Source organism: Scyliorhinus canicula, chromosome 2, assembly GCF_902713615.1.
Source record: "Scyliorhinus canicula chromosome 2, sScyCan1.1, whole genome shotgun sequence".
Taxonomy (NCBI): domain Eukaryota; kingdom Metazoa; phylum Chordata; class Chondrichthyes; order Carcharhiniformes; family Scyliorhinidae; genus Scyliorhinus; species Scyliorhinus canicula.
In genome coordinates, this window is record NC_052147.1 from 181,882,092 (window position 1) to 181,899,974 (window position 17,883).

General features: G+C 43.5%; 1 protein-coding gene across 4 annotated transcripts in view; it reads right to left on the reverse strand.

Moving 5' to 3' along the window:
- Positions 1 to 4,481: 4,481 nt before the first annotated feature.
- nab1b (NGFI-A binding protein 1b (EGR1 binding protein 1)) overlaps positions 4,482 to 17,883 on the reverse strand; it is a 138,214-nt gene continuing 124,812 nt past the window's right edge. For all 4 annotated transcript variants that reach the window (XM_038789143.1, XM_038789142.1, XM_038789144.1 and 1 more), the window contains exons 7-8: positions 14,592 to 14,744; positions 4,482 to 6,779 (exon numbers count right to left, since the gene is read on the reverse strand). In XM_038789143.1, the coding sequence (XP_038645071.1) occupies positions 6,673 to 6,779; positions 14,592 to 14,744 (260 nt within the window). In that variant the 3' untranslated portion in view covers positions 4,482 to 6,672. The remainder of the gene's footprint in view (positions 6,780 to 14,591; positions 14,745 to 17,883) is intronic.

The window sequence follows — 17,883 nt, forward strand, 5'->3', positions numbered from 1 at the left end:
GTCAGCCAACTGAATTGCCGCTGTAATTATTTTCCTTCTCGCCTATCCCTCCGTGATGGGCACCTTCGAGTACTCCGTATCCAGCTCCACTATCTCGTTCATGATTCGGTCATATTCCTCCCTCCTTTTCCTATCCGCGTGAGCCTTGAACGAGAATTTTCCCCGGATCACCACTTTTAGCGCTTCCCAAAAGGTGGCCGCCAAAATCTCCCGGCTCACCACAAAAAATTCTGGAATACACCCTATAGACATGTAAAGAAAAGGAATACTCACTTTCCCCCTTCTTGAAGCGCCATGGGTCCACCATACCCATCTTTTCCATAAACCGAACCCAGCTACTTCCATTCGTATCCTACCCATCGACCTGGCTCTAGGACACTGTTAAAATCTCCTCCCATAACCAACTGGTGCAGGACCTAGTCCAGGATTGCTGCTAGTAACCCCCTCATAAAACCTACATTATCCCAATTTGGTGCATACACATTCACCAACAACACCGGCGTCCCTTCAAATACCCCACTCACAATCATATCATATATCTCCCACCTGGGTCCCTCTTCATGCTCACAAACCGCATTTTCTTACTCATTAAAATTGCCACTCCCCATGACTTTGAATCAAACCATAAGTGGGAAAACCTGACCAACCCCACCCCTACCTTCGTCTAACCTGGTCTTTCAGACAGAGGTGTGTCTCCTGCAGAAAGACCACCTCCGCTTTTAAGCTCCTGAAAAGTGCAAAAACCAGATATCTTTAACCGGTCCATTGAGCCCTCGCACGTTCCACGATATCGTATGCAAGGGCTCAATTCCTCTCTACCATCAGTCATCCTCTCCTTTTAGCTCTAGCCCCGTTAAATTTCACCCTGTACCTGGCCCATCCAAGATGGCTCACTTCTCCACCCTGACCATGCCTCTTCTCCCAACTCGCCTCGTCATCCTCCCCAACCCCTCACAGCAACCTCTTTCAGCCTTCTCCCCCACCTCACTTCCGTTCACCAACATTAGCATGGCAGACCCTGCCCAAAGGCTCCTCCCAATGACTTCACCCCCACCCCTCTACTCAATGAAGGCGGCTCCCTGCTGACCTTGCCCTCCCCCACCCAAACAACGACTCATCCTGAACTCCAGGTCACCTTCCCCAAGAACAAACAAATAAGAAAGAGATAAAAGACACACAGCCCCAAGAACCGGGGGGGTGGGGACACACACACAACCATCCCCACATAACTTTTCACCCGTGCTACACTTTGTCAATCCAACAGTAAATAACAGAGAAGAAAAAGAACCCTCTCCCCAGATCAGATTCCCAATCATTTCAAAGTGCCAGCACCTCAGTACCTCAGAATTGTTAAATTCAGTTCCTCCCCAGTTTATGCTCCTTGATGAAGTCCTCGGCCACTTCTGGGGTCTCAAAATAGTATTCCCGGCCTTCAAACGTCACCCATAATTTCGCCAGATAGAGCACCCCAAACCTGATCCGCCATCGATATAGCACCGCCTTGGTCTTGTTGAACCCTGCATGCTGTTTCGGCAGCTTGGCTCCAATGTCTTGGTATATTCGGACCTTGTTCCCCTCCCATTCACAGTTGCGGTTCTCCCTGGCCCACTGCAGAATCTTCTTATTCTCCCCAAACTTATGGAGCCTCATGATCACCACCCACGGCGGCTCCCAGCTCTAGGCTTCTGCCTCAGAAACCGGTGTGCTCTCTCCAGATGCCTTATCCAACACCCCCTCCGCCACTAGCCCCGCCAGCATCCTTGACACATACCTCATGACACTCATACCTTCCACTCCTTCAGGCAACTCACTATCCGCAGGTTCTGCCTTCTCGAACTGTTTTCTTGCTCCTCCACCTTTGCTTTCAATGTCTTGCTAAGGTCTCCCAAGAGCCCCACCTCTACCTCCAATGCCACCACCCGATCACTGTGACCCGACATCACCCTCTATATCTCTCGGATCTGCGACCCCTGCGCCTTCACGCATTTCTCCACCCTCTCCATCGAGCTCTTCAGAGGTGCCACAGCTGCTTCGAGGGCCTTTGAACAATCCTCCTGCATCGCCTTCCTCTGCTGGCGGAACTTAGCCTTGATGAAAGATATCAACTGCTCCATCTGGGGCTTTCTGGCTTAGACTGACCCTTCCCCCTCCGCCATCCTTCCACTGGCTGCTCCGCCACCGGTCTCCTTCAACTCCTTGGCCACATCTTCCACAGTCTTCTGCCGGGTTTGGTAACCAGCTGACATGCCACTCCCGGGGGAAACTACTCCTCCAACCTTCAACTACACCTTTCTGTCAAAGTTGCACCCAATTTCGGATAAAAAGAGCTCTTTTCTATACCTTCAAGCAGGATCCGCCCTGTGTGTGACCACTCACACCATGGCCATCACCGGAAGTCTGGTAGACGTTTCTTCATAAGTGTTCAGGGTTCACATCGCAAACAAATGTTAAGTCATTTGTTTATGCAAATATGGGTTTGCACACCATTAAGACTGCTGAAAAATTGGATTATGCATGACTGCAGCATACAATGGAGAGTCTTTTCAAATACTTGACGGCCAAACCAACAATTCACAAAGCAAAAGGTTAAGTTTTAATTTCTTATTATTCATCTTATAGTGCAGTCAAGTGACAAAGCATTGCTCTTGATTCCAAATTATATTTGCAGCCTCCTAGAACTCGCCTAATCATAGATGATAGATTTTACAGTGCAGGAGGCCTTTCGGCCCATCAAGTCTGCACTGGCCCTTACAAAGAGCACCCTACTCAAGCCCACAAATCTACTCTATCCCCGTAACCCCCACTTAACCTTTTTGGACCCTAAGGGCAATTTAGCATGGCCAATCCACCTAACCTGCACATATTTGGACTGTGGGAGGAAACCGGAGAAAACCCATGCAGAAATGGGGAGGACATGCAGACTCTGCATAGACGGTGACCCAAGCCAGGAATCAAACCTGGGACTCTGGAGCTGTGAAGCAACTGTGCTGATCACTATGCTACCATGCTGCCCCTAATCATCTTGGCCAGCTCCTGAACCAACTAATCTTGCTGCCTCTCAGCATGGAATAGCTGCCTTGGGCCATGATCAGTGTTTGCCACTCGGTGTTAATAATTAATAAGGCCAGTAGATTAATTCCCCAAGGTCCTGTAGCTGGCTTCTTTAGACACGTGCTGTACATGAATTTTGCTCCTGCTGGATCATGCCCCTAGGCCGTTCATTACCTGTATTAGCCTTTATATTGTCTTTTAAATACCTCATTCTGTCCATCAATAAAATTCTCAGGTCATTCTTTTTCTATGTTTTACCCCTCCTCTACATCTTGTTGTGCTTCTGTTTAAATACTGTTCATTTGTTATCGAGAAACCCAGGCAAGAATTCTTCACTATTTCAATTTTTTTCAAATTTCAGGGTGAGGGAGCCTCTTATATTCTTCACTGTTAAACCATACTGGGAATGCAATAAATAATTAGTCTTTTACATGTAAGTAATGTTGCCACAATCGTAAGTTCAATCATATGTGGTATAGGAACATTGGAGCAGCATCCCGCTGTGCAGTCAGGCAAGTCAATCTTCAACACTGGCAGATATCAAATATGTTATAAATCATCATCGACACCATTTACACCAAGCTGCATCACTGTCTGCAGAACACATCAAGTCTGGATAATGCAGCACATGTTTCAGTGTCAAAACGGTTGTGAATATGTACATGCCCATACTTCTGTAGAATATACACACCTCTCATACTTTCAGTGCTTACATTCACTGTCAAAACGGCACAATGATGGAATATTAGGCATACTTTCAGCTTAAGTTCCAGGTCTATTGTGGTATAACTAGTTGTTTTCATTTCATAAGTCACAGAGTCTAGGTTTTTAAACTGGAAAAAGGATTGAATTAGAGAGTAGGATCACCAAAACACTTGTAAAGTTTTGAATTACATGTATTTACTCAATTTAATGTATTCAGTGGTCTGATCATAGACTTAAGTTTAGTTGTTGAGTGGTCTGATTTCCATTCTCTCCTTTAAAAGTGGTCAGCTTTTGCTTGAATGTTTTTAAAGGTTGCTATATCCTAGTCAATACAAGTCTCCAGCAAAAGGAATTAGTCTTAAATTCAGTAGTGTAGCGTCAATCTTATTCAGAGACCCCAGACTGACAAAGAAAATCTTATGGTGTAGTCAACCAATCCAGTCATGCTTCATATCGGAGGCTCAGGTTAAGATGTATGGCTGACAATGGAGTGGAAAGAGTTTAATATTACATCACATTCGATCTTTACGAAAGCACAGTTGGGAATTGATAAAAGATTACAAAATTGTCTATTTTCGTCTTCCCATCAAAGGAATCTCATTTGAATCATTACAAACAATGCACTACCAGTAGTGAAGCGAGGTATTCAAAATTACTGTATTTAAGTATTGCAGTTCAGGCAGACCCTCAGGTTTCCGAAGAACAATAAGCCAGGGAACACCAAATCAGAACTCCAAAAATATATTTTAATGTTTATATAACAAATTAAATACATTAGTGTTTATTCAAAACATCCTGTATTGTATTTTCAGACCATTCAGAATAATGAACACTGGTCCATTTGCCATTTAAGCAGCAATTCCAAACGGTGCAGACCTCTAGGACAGTCAACCCTCTCCCAGATATCCTCTGACCCTTGTAATGCTCTTTAAATTGAATTCCAAAAGGAAACATTAATATTAACATATTATTATTACATTAGAGTATGTGTACTGTCGATCACCACTTTACAGTTTCTAATATTTTAAAGATCAAAAGGGTTATGAGGGAGGCACAGTTTAAACTATGTTCTAACATTCTTTTGGTTAACGGTCAAGACATTAAAGACATTATTATAGCAACATCAGTACATTACAGGTCGAAGTTCAAGAGAACATTTCATGGCAACAATATACAACACAGTTTTCAAATTAGTTGAATTGTACCATAGGGAATTATTTTCAATTCCCTTTATGAGCTAATCTGCCACTACAACAGAGTAATACTCTACAGCTATTCTCCAGTTAACTACAGGTAATATAAAATGATACTCGACTTTGACTAAAATGTAATATGCAGCTACCAAAGTCACTTACAACACACTTTAACAGGAGTGCACGACCAGCTGTTGGAATCTTCTGTCATAACCAGCATTATTTGTAATTATTGCATTTTTACCTTCTTTCTAATGCTGCAATTTATAATGATTCTTGGTCTGTATGTAGCAAAAGTACTACAGGGCTTTGGTTGCCTGCATGACCAGATTACATTATCTGGGCTTTGATCAGTTAAATTCTCGATAACCAAAATGCAAAGGACTTCAGACAGGAGACACACTGAACGGAAAAAAAACACAGAAAACAAGGCAAAAACATACAGAGTTACAAATCTGCTTTAATGCAGACTCGAATCTCAGCATATTTCTGCTGTTTCTAACAGAAAAGTTGGAAATGCAGCTCTTTTAGTCTTTGTTCACTATTTCATCCCAGTCCCCCATGAGATTCAAAAGAAAATTGAGATGCAGGAATGTTTTAAAAATGGATTAATAGTATAAACTATACAGTAAAAGTGATTTCTTTTTAAATAAATTTAGAATACCCAATTCATTTTTTTTCCAATTAAGGGGCAATTTTGCGTGGCCAATCCACCTACCCTGCACATCTTTGGGTTGTGGGGGCGAAACCCTATGCAAACACGGGGAGAATGTACAAACTCCACAAGGACAGTAAATGTAAAATTAAGTATAAACATCGTGAACAATGTATATTAACAGAAAAGGCTAATTAGCAAGTGTGTTTTAACCAGAAAAGATTTCCTCCACCCCAAGTTTAATTAGGGATGTGGGAATTTTCTGATTGCTAGTCTGAAATGAATTAAATAGAAATGAAGCCTTTTGACATTTATTGTCTTTGAGGAAGTAGATAGGCACATTTCTCAGAAACCTAGTCAAACATGTGCACCACTTCTGACACACATGGATAACTTCAGCAATTATGCTTGAAATACACAGAATTTGGAGTGACCTTGGGTGCATTTCATACCTCGCTTTTCACTACATTGAGTTGTGTTTACTTTGTGGCCTATACCCAACTCAACCAATTCATCAGAGCTCTATTCCTTGATCCAATTTCATCCCACATCCCTTGTTAATGATAAATGAGTATATTAAACATATATAATCTTTGATGTTACATGTGTACTGCACCCCACATTAGATCTAACTAAAAGCATACAACCATCAGGAGGGGTTTATTAAGCTATATGCTAGACTATTTTCTAGAGAAAAGCAATACATTAGCTATCTTGAGCTATTTTTATAAGTTCGTTGAATGTATTGTTATTGATTATTTTCAATATTGGGTACCAATTTCAACAGAATTTTTTTCTTTGTGACCAATTCTTAAATAAATGTTAAATAGATTACTCATTAAGCAGTTTTTCCCCCCACTGCTAAGGCCATCTGTTCTTATAGTATTTACTGAACATAGCCAACAAGAAACCATCAGGTTAGAAATTATTCCGTTTTCTGCTGAAATAACACGCCATTGTCCACAGTAACTTTGACAAAACAAAAACCACAATAATGGGACAGATATGAGGCAACATTGGTCACTAAGGCTCTTGATACGATGCTTGCTGATGCAGATTTGGAGAAGGCTATCTAATATCCTCAGGCTCTATTTTGATAGGCTTCATTGCGTCATTCTTCTTTTCTGTGTGATTTAGGACGGTCTGACAAAATTCCTTCAAAGTGCCGATGTTTTCTGTAACAAAAAAAATTGAGCAGTCTGGAGGTAGATAACATTGATTATAGTATACATTTTACACAAGAGATATAGTCTGCTGCCACTACCATGATCTCTGTAGATATCCTGATTGCCGCTTTTACCCATAAGCTGACATTTAAATGTTTGTGGTTCAACCACATTTAAAAACTCCCTTTTCTCCCCCTTCACACCACAAGTTATAGAAGATACATAAAATGTTACATTAACATAAATTGTTTACGCCATTATTTTTAGAAATGCTAATAAAATGAGCAGGATCACAATTATGTAACATGCTCAATTTAAATTTGCATCAGGTGGCTTTGGTCTTGATAATATTGAAATTGATTCAGTTTTGGCAGAATTAAATACGGTGGTTCTTGCTACAGTATTTTTATATGTACCAAAATTATTTTTGCTATACCCCAGTAATCCCATGTGTTGTCCCGTTTCAATATATTGAGGAAACATTATTGTACTTTTACAATACTGAAAATATTGCTTGCATTGATTTCCTGGCCTTTTTATACCAGTAGGTAGTACAGTAATTGGAGTCAATTCAAAGCTTCTTTCACAAATTTGCTGGTGTGGCTGGGAGAGTACAGCCCAACAGTGCTAAGAGCTCATTACTAATGAAGGCAGGCAGCTGAGGAGTTGGCCAATCCATAGCAAAAGCCAAGATGTCAAAAATGAGAAATTAGGGTAAAACCTTGCTTAAAATGGTTTTGGCAATAGCATCAGTTCACTTAGAATACAGGATTATCTTCAGTAGCACATCTGACTATGGGACATAAGAGTGTAGGTTGTAGCTAGTGCCACTGGTGTCTTAGAAAAAAAGGTTTTGATCTCAGTCAGCTCATTTGACAGAGGGGGTGGGTGAGGTGCATGCACAAGCTGTTTTGCATTTGTTACACTTTCAAACAGTAGCAATCAATGACAGAGTAAGTCGAATTGAAAGTCTGGAGTAGGCTGCATACTTGTGCACAAGTCAAAGAATTGTATCTGCTATTAAAATGCACAAGGTATGCACAAAAAGGGGAACTATAGACCAATGAGCGCAGCGTCGTCAGTAGAGAAGTTGCTGGAGTCCATTATCAATGATTTCATAGCACAGCATTTGGAAAGCAGTGGTCTAATTAGGCAAAATCAGCATAGATTTACAAAACGAAAATCATGCTTGGCAAATCTACTAGAATCCTTTGAAGATGTAACCAGTAGAGGTGACCAGGGAGAACCAGTGGATGTGGTTTATTTAGACTTTCAGAAGGCTTTCAACAAGGTCTCACACAGCAGATTAATATGTAAACATGGGATTACGTGTAGTGTATTGAGGTGGATAGAAAGCTGGTTGGCAGACAGAAAGCAAAAGGTTGGAATAAATGGGTCTTTTTCTGATTGGCAGGCAGTGACTCGTGGGGTATCACAGGGATCTGTGCTAGGACCCCAACTGTTCACTTTATATATTAATGATTTGGACGAGGGAACTAAATGTATGATCTCCAAATTTGCAGATGATACAAAGTTAGGTGGGAGGGTGAGCTGTGACGAGGATTCAAAGATGTCTCAGCAGGATTTGGACAGCATGAGTGAGTGGTCACATGCATGGCTGATGTAGTATCATGCGGATAAATAGATAAATGTGAGGTTATCTGCTTCGGTAGCAAAAATAGGAAGGCAGATTATTATTTGAATGGGTGTAAATTGAGAGGTGGACACTCAGCGAGACCTTGTTGTCCTCATGCATCAGTCGCTGAAAGTAAGCGTGCAGGTACAGCAGGCAGGAAAGAAGGCAAATTGTATGTTGGCCTTCATTGCAAGAGGATTTGAGTATAGAAATAGAGATGATTTACTGCAATTGTATATGACATCGGTGAGGCCACACCTGGAGTATTGAGCATAATTTTGGTGTCCTTATCTGAGGAAGAATGTTCTTGCTATGGAGGAAGTGCAGCAAAGGTTTACCAGGCTGATTCCTAAAATGGCAGAACTTTCATATGAGGAGATAAATCAGTTAGGATTATATTCATTGGAGTTTAGAAGAGTGAGAGTGGAATCAAATAAGGGTAACTACAAAGACATGAGGGAGGAGCTGGCCAGAGTTGATTGGAAAAGGAGTCTAGCATGGAAGACAGTGGAACAGCAATGGCAAGAGTTTTTGGGAGTTATTCAGGAGGCACAACAGAAATTCATCCCAAGGAGGAGGAAACATGCTAAGGGAGAACAAGGGATCCATGGCTGACGAGGGAAGTCAAGGACAGCAAAAAGAAAAAGCATACAAAGTGACGAGGATTAGTGGAAAGCCAGAGGATTGGGAAGCCTTAAAAAGTGAGCAGAGGACAACTAAAAAGGTAATAAGGGGGAGAAGATGAAATATGTATGCAAGATAGCTAGTAACATAAAAGAAGATAGGAAGAGTTTTTCTCAATATATAAAAAGGTAAGAGAGAGGCAAAAATAGACATTGGACCACTGGAAATTGTGGCTGGAGAAGTAATAATAGGAAACAAAGAAATGGCAGACAAACTGAATAGTTACTTTGCATCATTCTTCATGGTGGAAGACACCGGTGGGATGCCAGAGCTTCAGAAGAATCAGGGGGCAGAGGTGAGTCCAGTGACCACCACAAAGGAGAAGGTTCTGGGAAAGCTGAAAGGTCTGAGGGTGAATAAATCACCTGGACCGGAGTGACTACACCCCAGGGTTCTAAGAGAGATAGCTCAGGAGATTGGGGAGGCATTGGTGGTGATCTTTCAGGAATCACTGGAGGCAGGAAGAGTCCCAGAGGACTGGAAAGTGGCTAATGTAACACCGCTGTTTAAGAAGGGAGGGAGGCAGAAGACGGGACAATATACGCCTGACTTCAGTCATTGGCAAGATTTTAGAGTCCATTATTAAAATGAAATCGCGGAGTACTTGGAAGTGCATGATAAAATAGGGTTGAGTCAGCATGGCTTCATCAAGGGGAGGTCATGTCTGACAAATCGGTGAGAGTTATTTGAGGAAGTAACAAGGAAGTTAGACAAAGGGAAACCAGTGAAGGTGATTTATTTAGATTTCCAGAAGGCCTTTGACAAGGTGCCGCATAGGAGACTGTTAAATAAGTTAAGAGCCCTTGGTGTTAAGGGTAAGATCCTGTCATGGATAGAGATTTGGCTGACTGGCAGAAGGCATAGAGTGGGAATACAGGGGTCTTTATTTGCTTGGCAGCTGGTGACTAGTGTGTGCCTTAGGGGTCGGTGCTGGGACCACAACTTATCACAACATGCATTAATGATCTGGCAGAAGGTACTAAAGGCACTGTTGGAAGTTTGCAGATGATACAAAGATCTGAAGAGGGACAGGTAGTATTGAGGAAGCAGGCTGGCTGCAGGAGGACTGAGAGTAGATAAAGAAGTGGCAGATGGAACACAATGTGGAGAAGTGTGAGGTTATGTATTTTGGAAGGAGAAATGGAGGCATAGACTATTTTCTAAATGGGGGGATGCTTAGGAAATCAGAAGCACAAAGGGACTTGGGAGTACTTGCTCATGATTCTCTTAAGGTTAACGTGCAGGTTCAGTCGACAGTCAGGAAGGCAAATGCAATGTTAGCATTCATGTCCAGAGGGCCTCTGAGGCTATAAAAGGCTCTGGTCAGACCCCATTTAGAGTATTGTGAGTATTCCTTTGTATCTAAGGAAGGATGTGCTGGCCTTAAAAGGGTCCAGAGGAGATTCACAAGATTGATCCCTACAATGAAGATCTTGTCGTATGAGGAATGGTTGAGGACTCTGGGTCTGTACTTGTCGGAGTTTAGAAGGATGAAGGGGGATCTTATTGAAACTTACAGGACATTGCGAGGCCTGGATAGAGTGGACGTGGAGAGGGTGTTTCCACTTGTAGGAAAAACGAGAAGCAGAGGAAACAATCTCAGACTAAAGGGACAATCCTTTAAAACAAAGATAAACGGGTGCGGAGCCTTCGCCTCGTTAAGAGCCCGAAAGCGGATCCTGATGGATTGGAGAGCAACCTCTCCACCCTGTGCCCTGGTGTGACGGGGGGACCTGTTGGCATTCTTGACTCTTGAGAAGGTTAAGTTTGAACTGAGGGGAACGATGGAGGAGTTCTACAATTCATGGGCATTTTAATTCACTTTCAAGAACTAGATAACATGGAGCATTAGTTGGGGGGGGTAATCGGTGGGAAGGTTAGGGGAGGGGGGTCGTGTGTGTTAATGGTGACTATGGGTGATTCCTGATTCCTTTTTGTCATTTATTTATGTGAACATGCGGGCTAATGTTTGGGGTTTGGTGGGAGAATGGCATCGTTGTTATTGATATGGGGATTGACATATTTGTTACTGATTATTGTTGGTGGGTGTAAATTTGGGAGAAAATGTGAAAAAGGAGAATAAAAAAATATTTTTTAAAAAACAGATGAGGAGGAATTTCTTCAGACATAGGTTGGTGAATCTGTGGAACTCTTTGCCACAGAAGGTTGTGAAGGCCAACTCACAGGTGTCTTTAAGACAGAGATAGGTTCTTGATTAATAAGGGGCTCAGGGGTTATGGGGAGAAGGCAGGAGAATGGGGATGAGAAAAATATCATCGTGATTGAGGCTGAACAGACTCGATGGACTGAGTGGCCTAATTCTGCTCCTATGTCTTATGGTCATAGAAACTTACAAAATTCTAACAGGATCAAACAGAGTAGATTCAGAAAGAATTTTCCCAATGGTGGGGGAGTCCAGAACTAGGGGTTATAGTTTGAAGATAATGGATGAACCTTTTAGGACTAAGGTGAGGAGCCATCCCTTCACCCAGAGAGTGCTGAATCTGTAGAATTCATTAACACGTAACATAATTGAGACCAAACCATTGTGTAATTTCAAGAAGGAATTAGATATAGCTCTTGGGGCTAACAGGCTCAAGGGATATGGGGGGAGGGGGGGAAAGGCGAGATCAGGGTATTGAACTTGATGAGCAGCCATGATTATAATGATTGGTGGAGCAGGCTCAAAGGGCCGAATGGCCTCATCCTGCTTCTATTTTCTATGAAAAGCAATTTGGTAACTGTCCATGACAAGTAGTCTAACCACATCTATTATGTAAGTAAATGCACAAGCAAAATCTCACTCCCTCATTTTGAAGGGCCTTGACAGGGTTGACTGAAGAGCAGTTGTTTCCCCTGGCTGAAGAATCAGGAACACAGGGAGTGATTCAGCGGCCTTGTCATGCCTGACTTGGTGTCGGGACGAGGCCGTTGAATCTCGCATGAGGCCTCTTGCGAGATTTGCAACGCTTGAAATGTCTCATGAGAGCCACTGGAATCTTGCGAGATGTGCCGTTCTGGATCTCTCCTTTACTTGGCGTGCCCAGATTTAAATGAGGTGTATTCGCTGGATTCTCCTGGCGCCCAGTACTCAATGGCCGCACCTGCAAGCCCACGCCATGGTGCCATTTAGTACTGATCCACACAAACGTGAACCAGGCGTAACGGCACCTGGGGGTTGGCACGCCCAGGCCACGAAAGATCCCACGGTGGTCGTAAACAGGGCAGGATGGCATTCCGTCTGGCACCATGCACTGCCAGGTTGGCAATGCCAGGAAACTTTACCAGGTAGAGGGGAGATTCCTGGGGGGGGCGGTGCCTCCCCAAGGTTGGGGTGGGGAGGGGGGGGCGGTGGAGGCGGAAAGATGAAGGCAGCCAGACAAAATAGTGCCCTGATTGCGAGGAACCTTTCCTGCTGGCAAGCTTCAATCCCTCGGAGTGCGGCCTTGGCAGAGAGAAACTCCGAGGCCAAAAAAGAAAGAAAAGCGCTGTTGAATAGCGGGATATTTCTTGGTGCTACAGCTGTCGAGAAACACCCCATTAAACCCGTCCGAAACCGGGCATAGAAATGTTCAGGTGAACCACGCCCACAATCTCAGGATAAGGGGCCAATCATTTAGAATGGAGAGGAGGAGTAACCTCTTCACTCAGAGAGCTGTGAATCTTTGGGGTTCTCTATCTCAGTGGATGCTGCATCATATTTAAGGCTGTGATTGACAGATCTTTGGTCTCTCAGGGAATCAAGGGAAAGTGGAGTTGAGGCTAAAGATCAGTCAAGATCATATTGAATGGCAGTGTAGGCTCAATAGGCATATGCTCTACTCCTTTTCCTATTACTTATGTTCTTATATTCGTTAAATTCCACTTCTTATGTTCACGTATTCACGTTAACAGGCCCCATCATCATCCAGACGGTGAAAAATATGGTTCTTCATAGACTGCTCTTCTTTTTTGAATGTCTTCAGATTTCGTCCCAATGGCTTTTTTCAGGAAAATGAACGCGACGATATCGGTAAAACCCCGAGAGTAAAGAAGGAACTTCTGGAACAGGGTTGCGGAGAGGGGGGCCTGGCCCTCCCGAGCTTTAATAACTATTACTGAGCGGCTAACATATCGATGGTCAGGAAGTGGATCGTGGGGAAGGGGTCAGTCTGGGAGCAAGTGGAAGCGGCAGCCTGCAAGGGTACGAGCTTGGAGGCTTGACTAACGGCGCCTCTGCCGTTCTCGCCGGCTCGGTACTCTACAAGCCCTTTGGTGCTGGCAGCCCTAAGGCTGTGGGGGCAATGGAGGCAGCACATGAGATTGGAGGGGCCGTCAGTGTGGTCACCGATTTGTGACAATCACCGGTTTCCCCGTGGGGGGCTGGATGGGGGCTTTAAGAGATGGCAGCAGACAGGGATTGAGAGATTTGGGGATCTATTCATCCAAGAGGGCTTTCCGACATTGGAGGCATGAGAGGAGGAGTTTGAGTTGCCGGGTGGGAACGGGTTTTGGTAAGTTCAGGTGCGGGACATTGTACAGAGGCAGGTTCCAAGCTTTCCTCGCCTCCCCCTGAGGGGACTACAGGACAAGGTGATGTCAAAAACAGGGGTTGGAGAGGGGAGGGTTTTGGAGATATACAAGGAGTTGATGGAGTGGAAAATGGCCCCTAATAGAGAGGTGAAGAGGAAGTGGGAAGAGGAGCTGGAAGGAGAGCTGGAAATTGAACTGTGGGAAAAAGCCTTGAAGAGAGTCAATTCATCCTCGTTGTGTGCCAGACTTAGCTTGATCCAGTTCAAGGTGGTCCACAGAGCCCACATGATGGCAGACCGGATGAGCAGGTTCTTTGAGGAGGTGGAGGATAGATGTGGACGGTGTGGAGGTAGCCCGGCGAACCATGTACATATGTTTTGAGCATGACCGAAATGGAGGGGATTCTGGCAAGGATTTGTGGACGTTATGTCAGAAGTCTTGGAAGGGAGTGTAACTCCGAGTCCAGAACTGGCAATATTTGGGGTATCAGAAGATCCGGGGGGCGGCAGTGGCGGGGGGGGGGGGGGGCGATGTCCTGGCCTTCTCCTTCCTGGTGGCCCGGAGATTGATTTTGCTAGGATGGAGGGACTCGAAGCCCCTGAAGTCAGGCGTGTGGGTCAGCGATATGGCAGGGTTGCTCAGCCTGGAAAAAAATCAAATTCGCCTTGAGAGGATCAACTCAGTGGTTCGCCCAGCGATGGCAGCCGCTCATCGGCTTCTTCAAGGAAAATTGAACGGCAGCAGTAAGGAGGGGAAAACAGCAAGCGTGGCATGTTAGATAAGGACAGGTAACTTAGTATACAGGTAATAAGGAATAGGGCGGGGGTAGTAGTGGACGTTGTTTTCTATTTTTTGTTCTTTTAGATGCTCTGCGTGTGTTGGCCCTCGCGGTTGTTTAAAAATGTTAATGTGTTAAACAGTGAAAATTACAGATGTTTCAATAAAATATTTTCTAAAAAATACAGGCCCCATCATCTTATTCATATTACCTGAAGAGTGAGGCTCTCTTGGGTTGCTCGAATAAAGTCTGCTTAATTCATTTGACACTTGCTGAGCAAGCTGTAGATCTTCTCTAGATACCATTTGCTGCATTATTTGTCTACTCTGATGGTCAGAGATCCTGAGATTCAGTGGTTTTTCAGCTGAAGGCAAAAAATTGATAAAAATAGTGCAAAATAAATACTAGCCCTTTTTCAGATACAAACATCACAAACAATGTAACAAAATGAAATGCTGCAGATTCCAGAAATTTAAAAAAAAGCAAATGCTAGAGATCAGACGGAAAGTCTGTGGAGAATAAAACATTACTTTTAGTTTGAATTGTCCCAAGGAGAACAGAGGGTGATCTGATTGGAAGGGTTTAAAATGTTAAAATTATTTGATTGTTTCTCCTTACCTTCATATGTTCTACTCCTTTTCCTACTACTTATGTTCTAAGATTCATTAAAATCAAAGACAAAGGGACATAATCATAAAAATAGAGCCAAACCATTCAGGAAGCACAGGTTAATAGAATTGTGCAAAACTTTTCTCCAATAGACTCTGGGCATTTTAGAGTTTCCAAGACTGAGTGATAGATTTTCATTATAAAGGGACATGGAGGCAAAGGCAGATAAATTAAGTTGAGGTGCAGATCCACCAGGATCTAAGTGAATAATGGTGCAGTTCAAGGGGCTGGGGGATGTGTGGCCCACTCTTCTTTCTTGAGTTTAAAAAAAAAAATTTAAAGTACCCAATTAGTTTTTTCCAATTAAGGGGCAATTTAGCGTGGCCAATTACCCTACCTTGCACATCTTTGGGTTGTGGAAATGAGACCCACGCAGATACGCGGAGATTGTGCAAACACCAGACAGGCAGTGACCCAGTGTTGTGATCGAACCAGGGTCCTCAGCGGTGTAGGCAGAAGTGCTAACCCCTGCACCATGTGCTGCCCCGGTCTTCCTAGAGTTAACATTAGGACAGTTCTGATTAAGGATCACCAACCTAGCCATAATTCTCTCCAGCAGGGTCTTCTGGTCCCACCGGCAGCGAATCTGCACCATGGAGATGGGGGTGCATTAATCAGGAAACCCCATTGACAGCAGTGGGATAAGATCCGGCCCCAGACAATGGCGGGCTACCCCCACGGAAAATCCAGTCCATTGACTCGGTTTCTCCACAGATGTTGTCTCACCTCAGCCAGCTGTCCAGATTCACTTTTGTCCCCCACTAACAGAATAATGGAAGTAGAGGGTGGAACACAAAGCTAAAGAAATTAGGATATTCACTTTTGAAGCGTACAAGGACCTTTTTTAATTTTAAACTTCTCATGCACTAATGGCAGCTTGTTCCATACATGTGCTGATGCTAAAAATAACTCAGCCCTCTAACTCAGTTAGTTATTCATCACTGTACATATATGTATGCTTGCTATATGTACACTGTACATACAGCAAGAGTAGGAAGGTCTGAACGGCAGACTTTCAATTTTTAGGTGTGCCTTCCTAAAATGTTTTGCCTGCACTATTTCTTTTAATGACTAGAGTTTATATAATAGTATGGAGCAGCACAGTGCAACAAAATGCATGCTGTGCAACAGAGCAGTAAGATGTAGGTCACACTTCAGAGCCTCCAGCTGTAACTCAATTACAACTGTTTCTGTGAGATGGAGCCACTGAAGGTAAATACTTTCTTACAAGTGAAATGGCAAAGGTCCTTGCAAAGCATGTATGGGGTGGAAAAAAAAAATCAAGATTGTCCTTATACAGAGTTTGATTGGCATCTAGGCAATTGATCTACAGCAGCAAATTTCATTTAGATAGCATTTTCAGAACAACACACTAAAACATTGGGAACTAAGAAGGGAAAGAGCACAGTCAGAGAAAGATGCTCATTGTCAAGAAAACAGGCACAATGCAAAGTGGTTAAGTAAAAAGGAGGAGTTAGCTATGGAGAGGATGGATATGGTATGGTGTGTGATGGTCATGGGAAATCTGGTTGTGGACAAAACAGGCCAGCCATGCACCACCATGTGCATATGGATCTGCAACCCCCTCCCCCTCTCCAGATTTAAGAGTGTGAAGAGAGCAACTGCACTGGGTGAAGCATATAGGGCAGCAACAACACATGACTTAGTGAGGGGGACAAGGATATCCAAACCAAAATCAGGAAATCTCTAGGAAATAGCAGAACACCAGTGCCATTTGTCGTATGAAGAGAGATTGAACAGTTTCGGCCTATACCCTCTAGAGTTTAGAAGAATGAGGGGAGATCAAATTGAGGTATACAAGATGATAAAATGTATGGATAAAGAAGATGTGGAGCAGATGCTTCCTCTTGTGGGGCATTCTAGAATAAGAGGTCATAGTCTTAGGATAAGAGGTAGCAAATTTAAGACAGAGTTGAGGAAAAACTACTTCTAAAGGCTTGTGAATCTGTGGAATTTGCTATCACAGAGTGTGGTGGATGTTGGGACAGTGAGTAAATTTAAGGAGGAGTTAGACAGATTTTTAATTGGTAATGGGTTGAAAGGTTATGGAGAGCGGGTAGGCCAGGGTACAATCAGCCATGGCAGAGAAGACTCGATGGTCCAAATGGCCTAATTCTGCTCCTATATCTTTTTTTTAAAATTAGAGTACCGAATTAATTTTTTTCCAATTAAGGGCCAATTTAGAGTGGCTAATCAACCTACCCTGCACATCTTTGGGCTGTGGGAATGAAACCCACACAGACACAGGGTGAATGTTCAAACCCCACATAGACAGTGACCCAGAGCAGGGATCGAACCTGGGACCTCGGCGCCGTGAGGCAGCAGTGCTAACCACTGCACCATCTTGCTGCCCCTTTCGCTCCTATATGTTATGAACTTATAGGAGGTCAAAGATAGCCAAGGGTCAAGACAATGTCTTAAAAGGGAGCTGGGGCTTAAGGATAGGAGAGTTGGAAATGGGCAGGGAAATAAAAAAACTAACTGTATAAAATGGCTTCCAGGAAAAGATGAGACTCATCTCTTCAAAAAGAGGTGAATTGATGCTTTGGAAGAGAAAATAATGGGTGTCATTGCGAACACAGCACGGGATATCCAAGATGGAGGAGAAGGGCACAATGGGCACACCCACAAAATGACTATGCCAAATTTCTTTAGGTTCCACAGGAAGTAGAGACGTTGTTGGACTTTCTTGACTGTTGCATCAACGTGAGTGGACCAGGACAAACTGTTGGTGATGGTGACCCCCAGGAACTTAAAGCTATTGACCATCTCCACTTCAGAGCCATTGATGCAGATGGGTGTGTGTGTCGTGC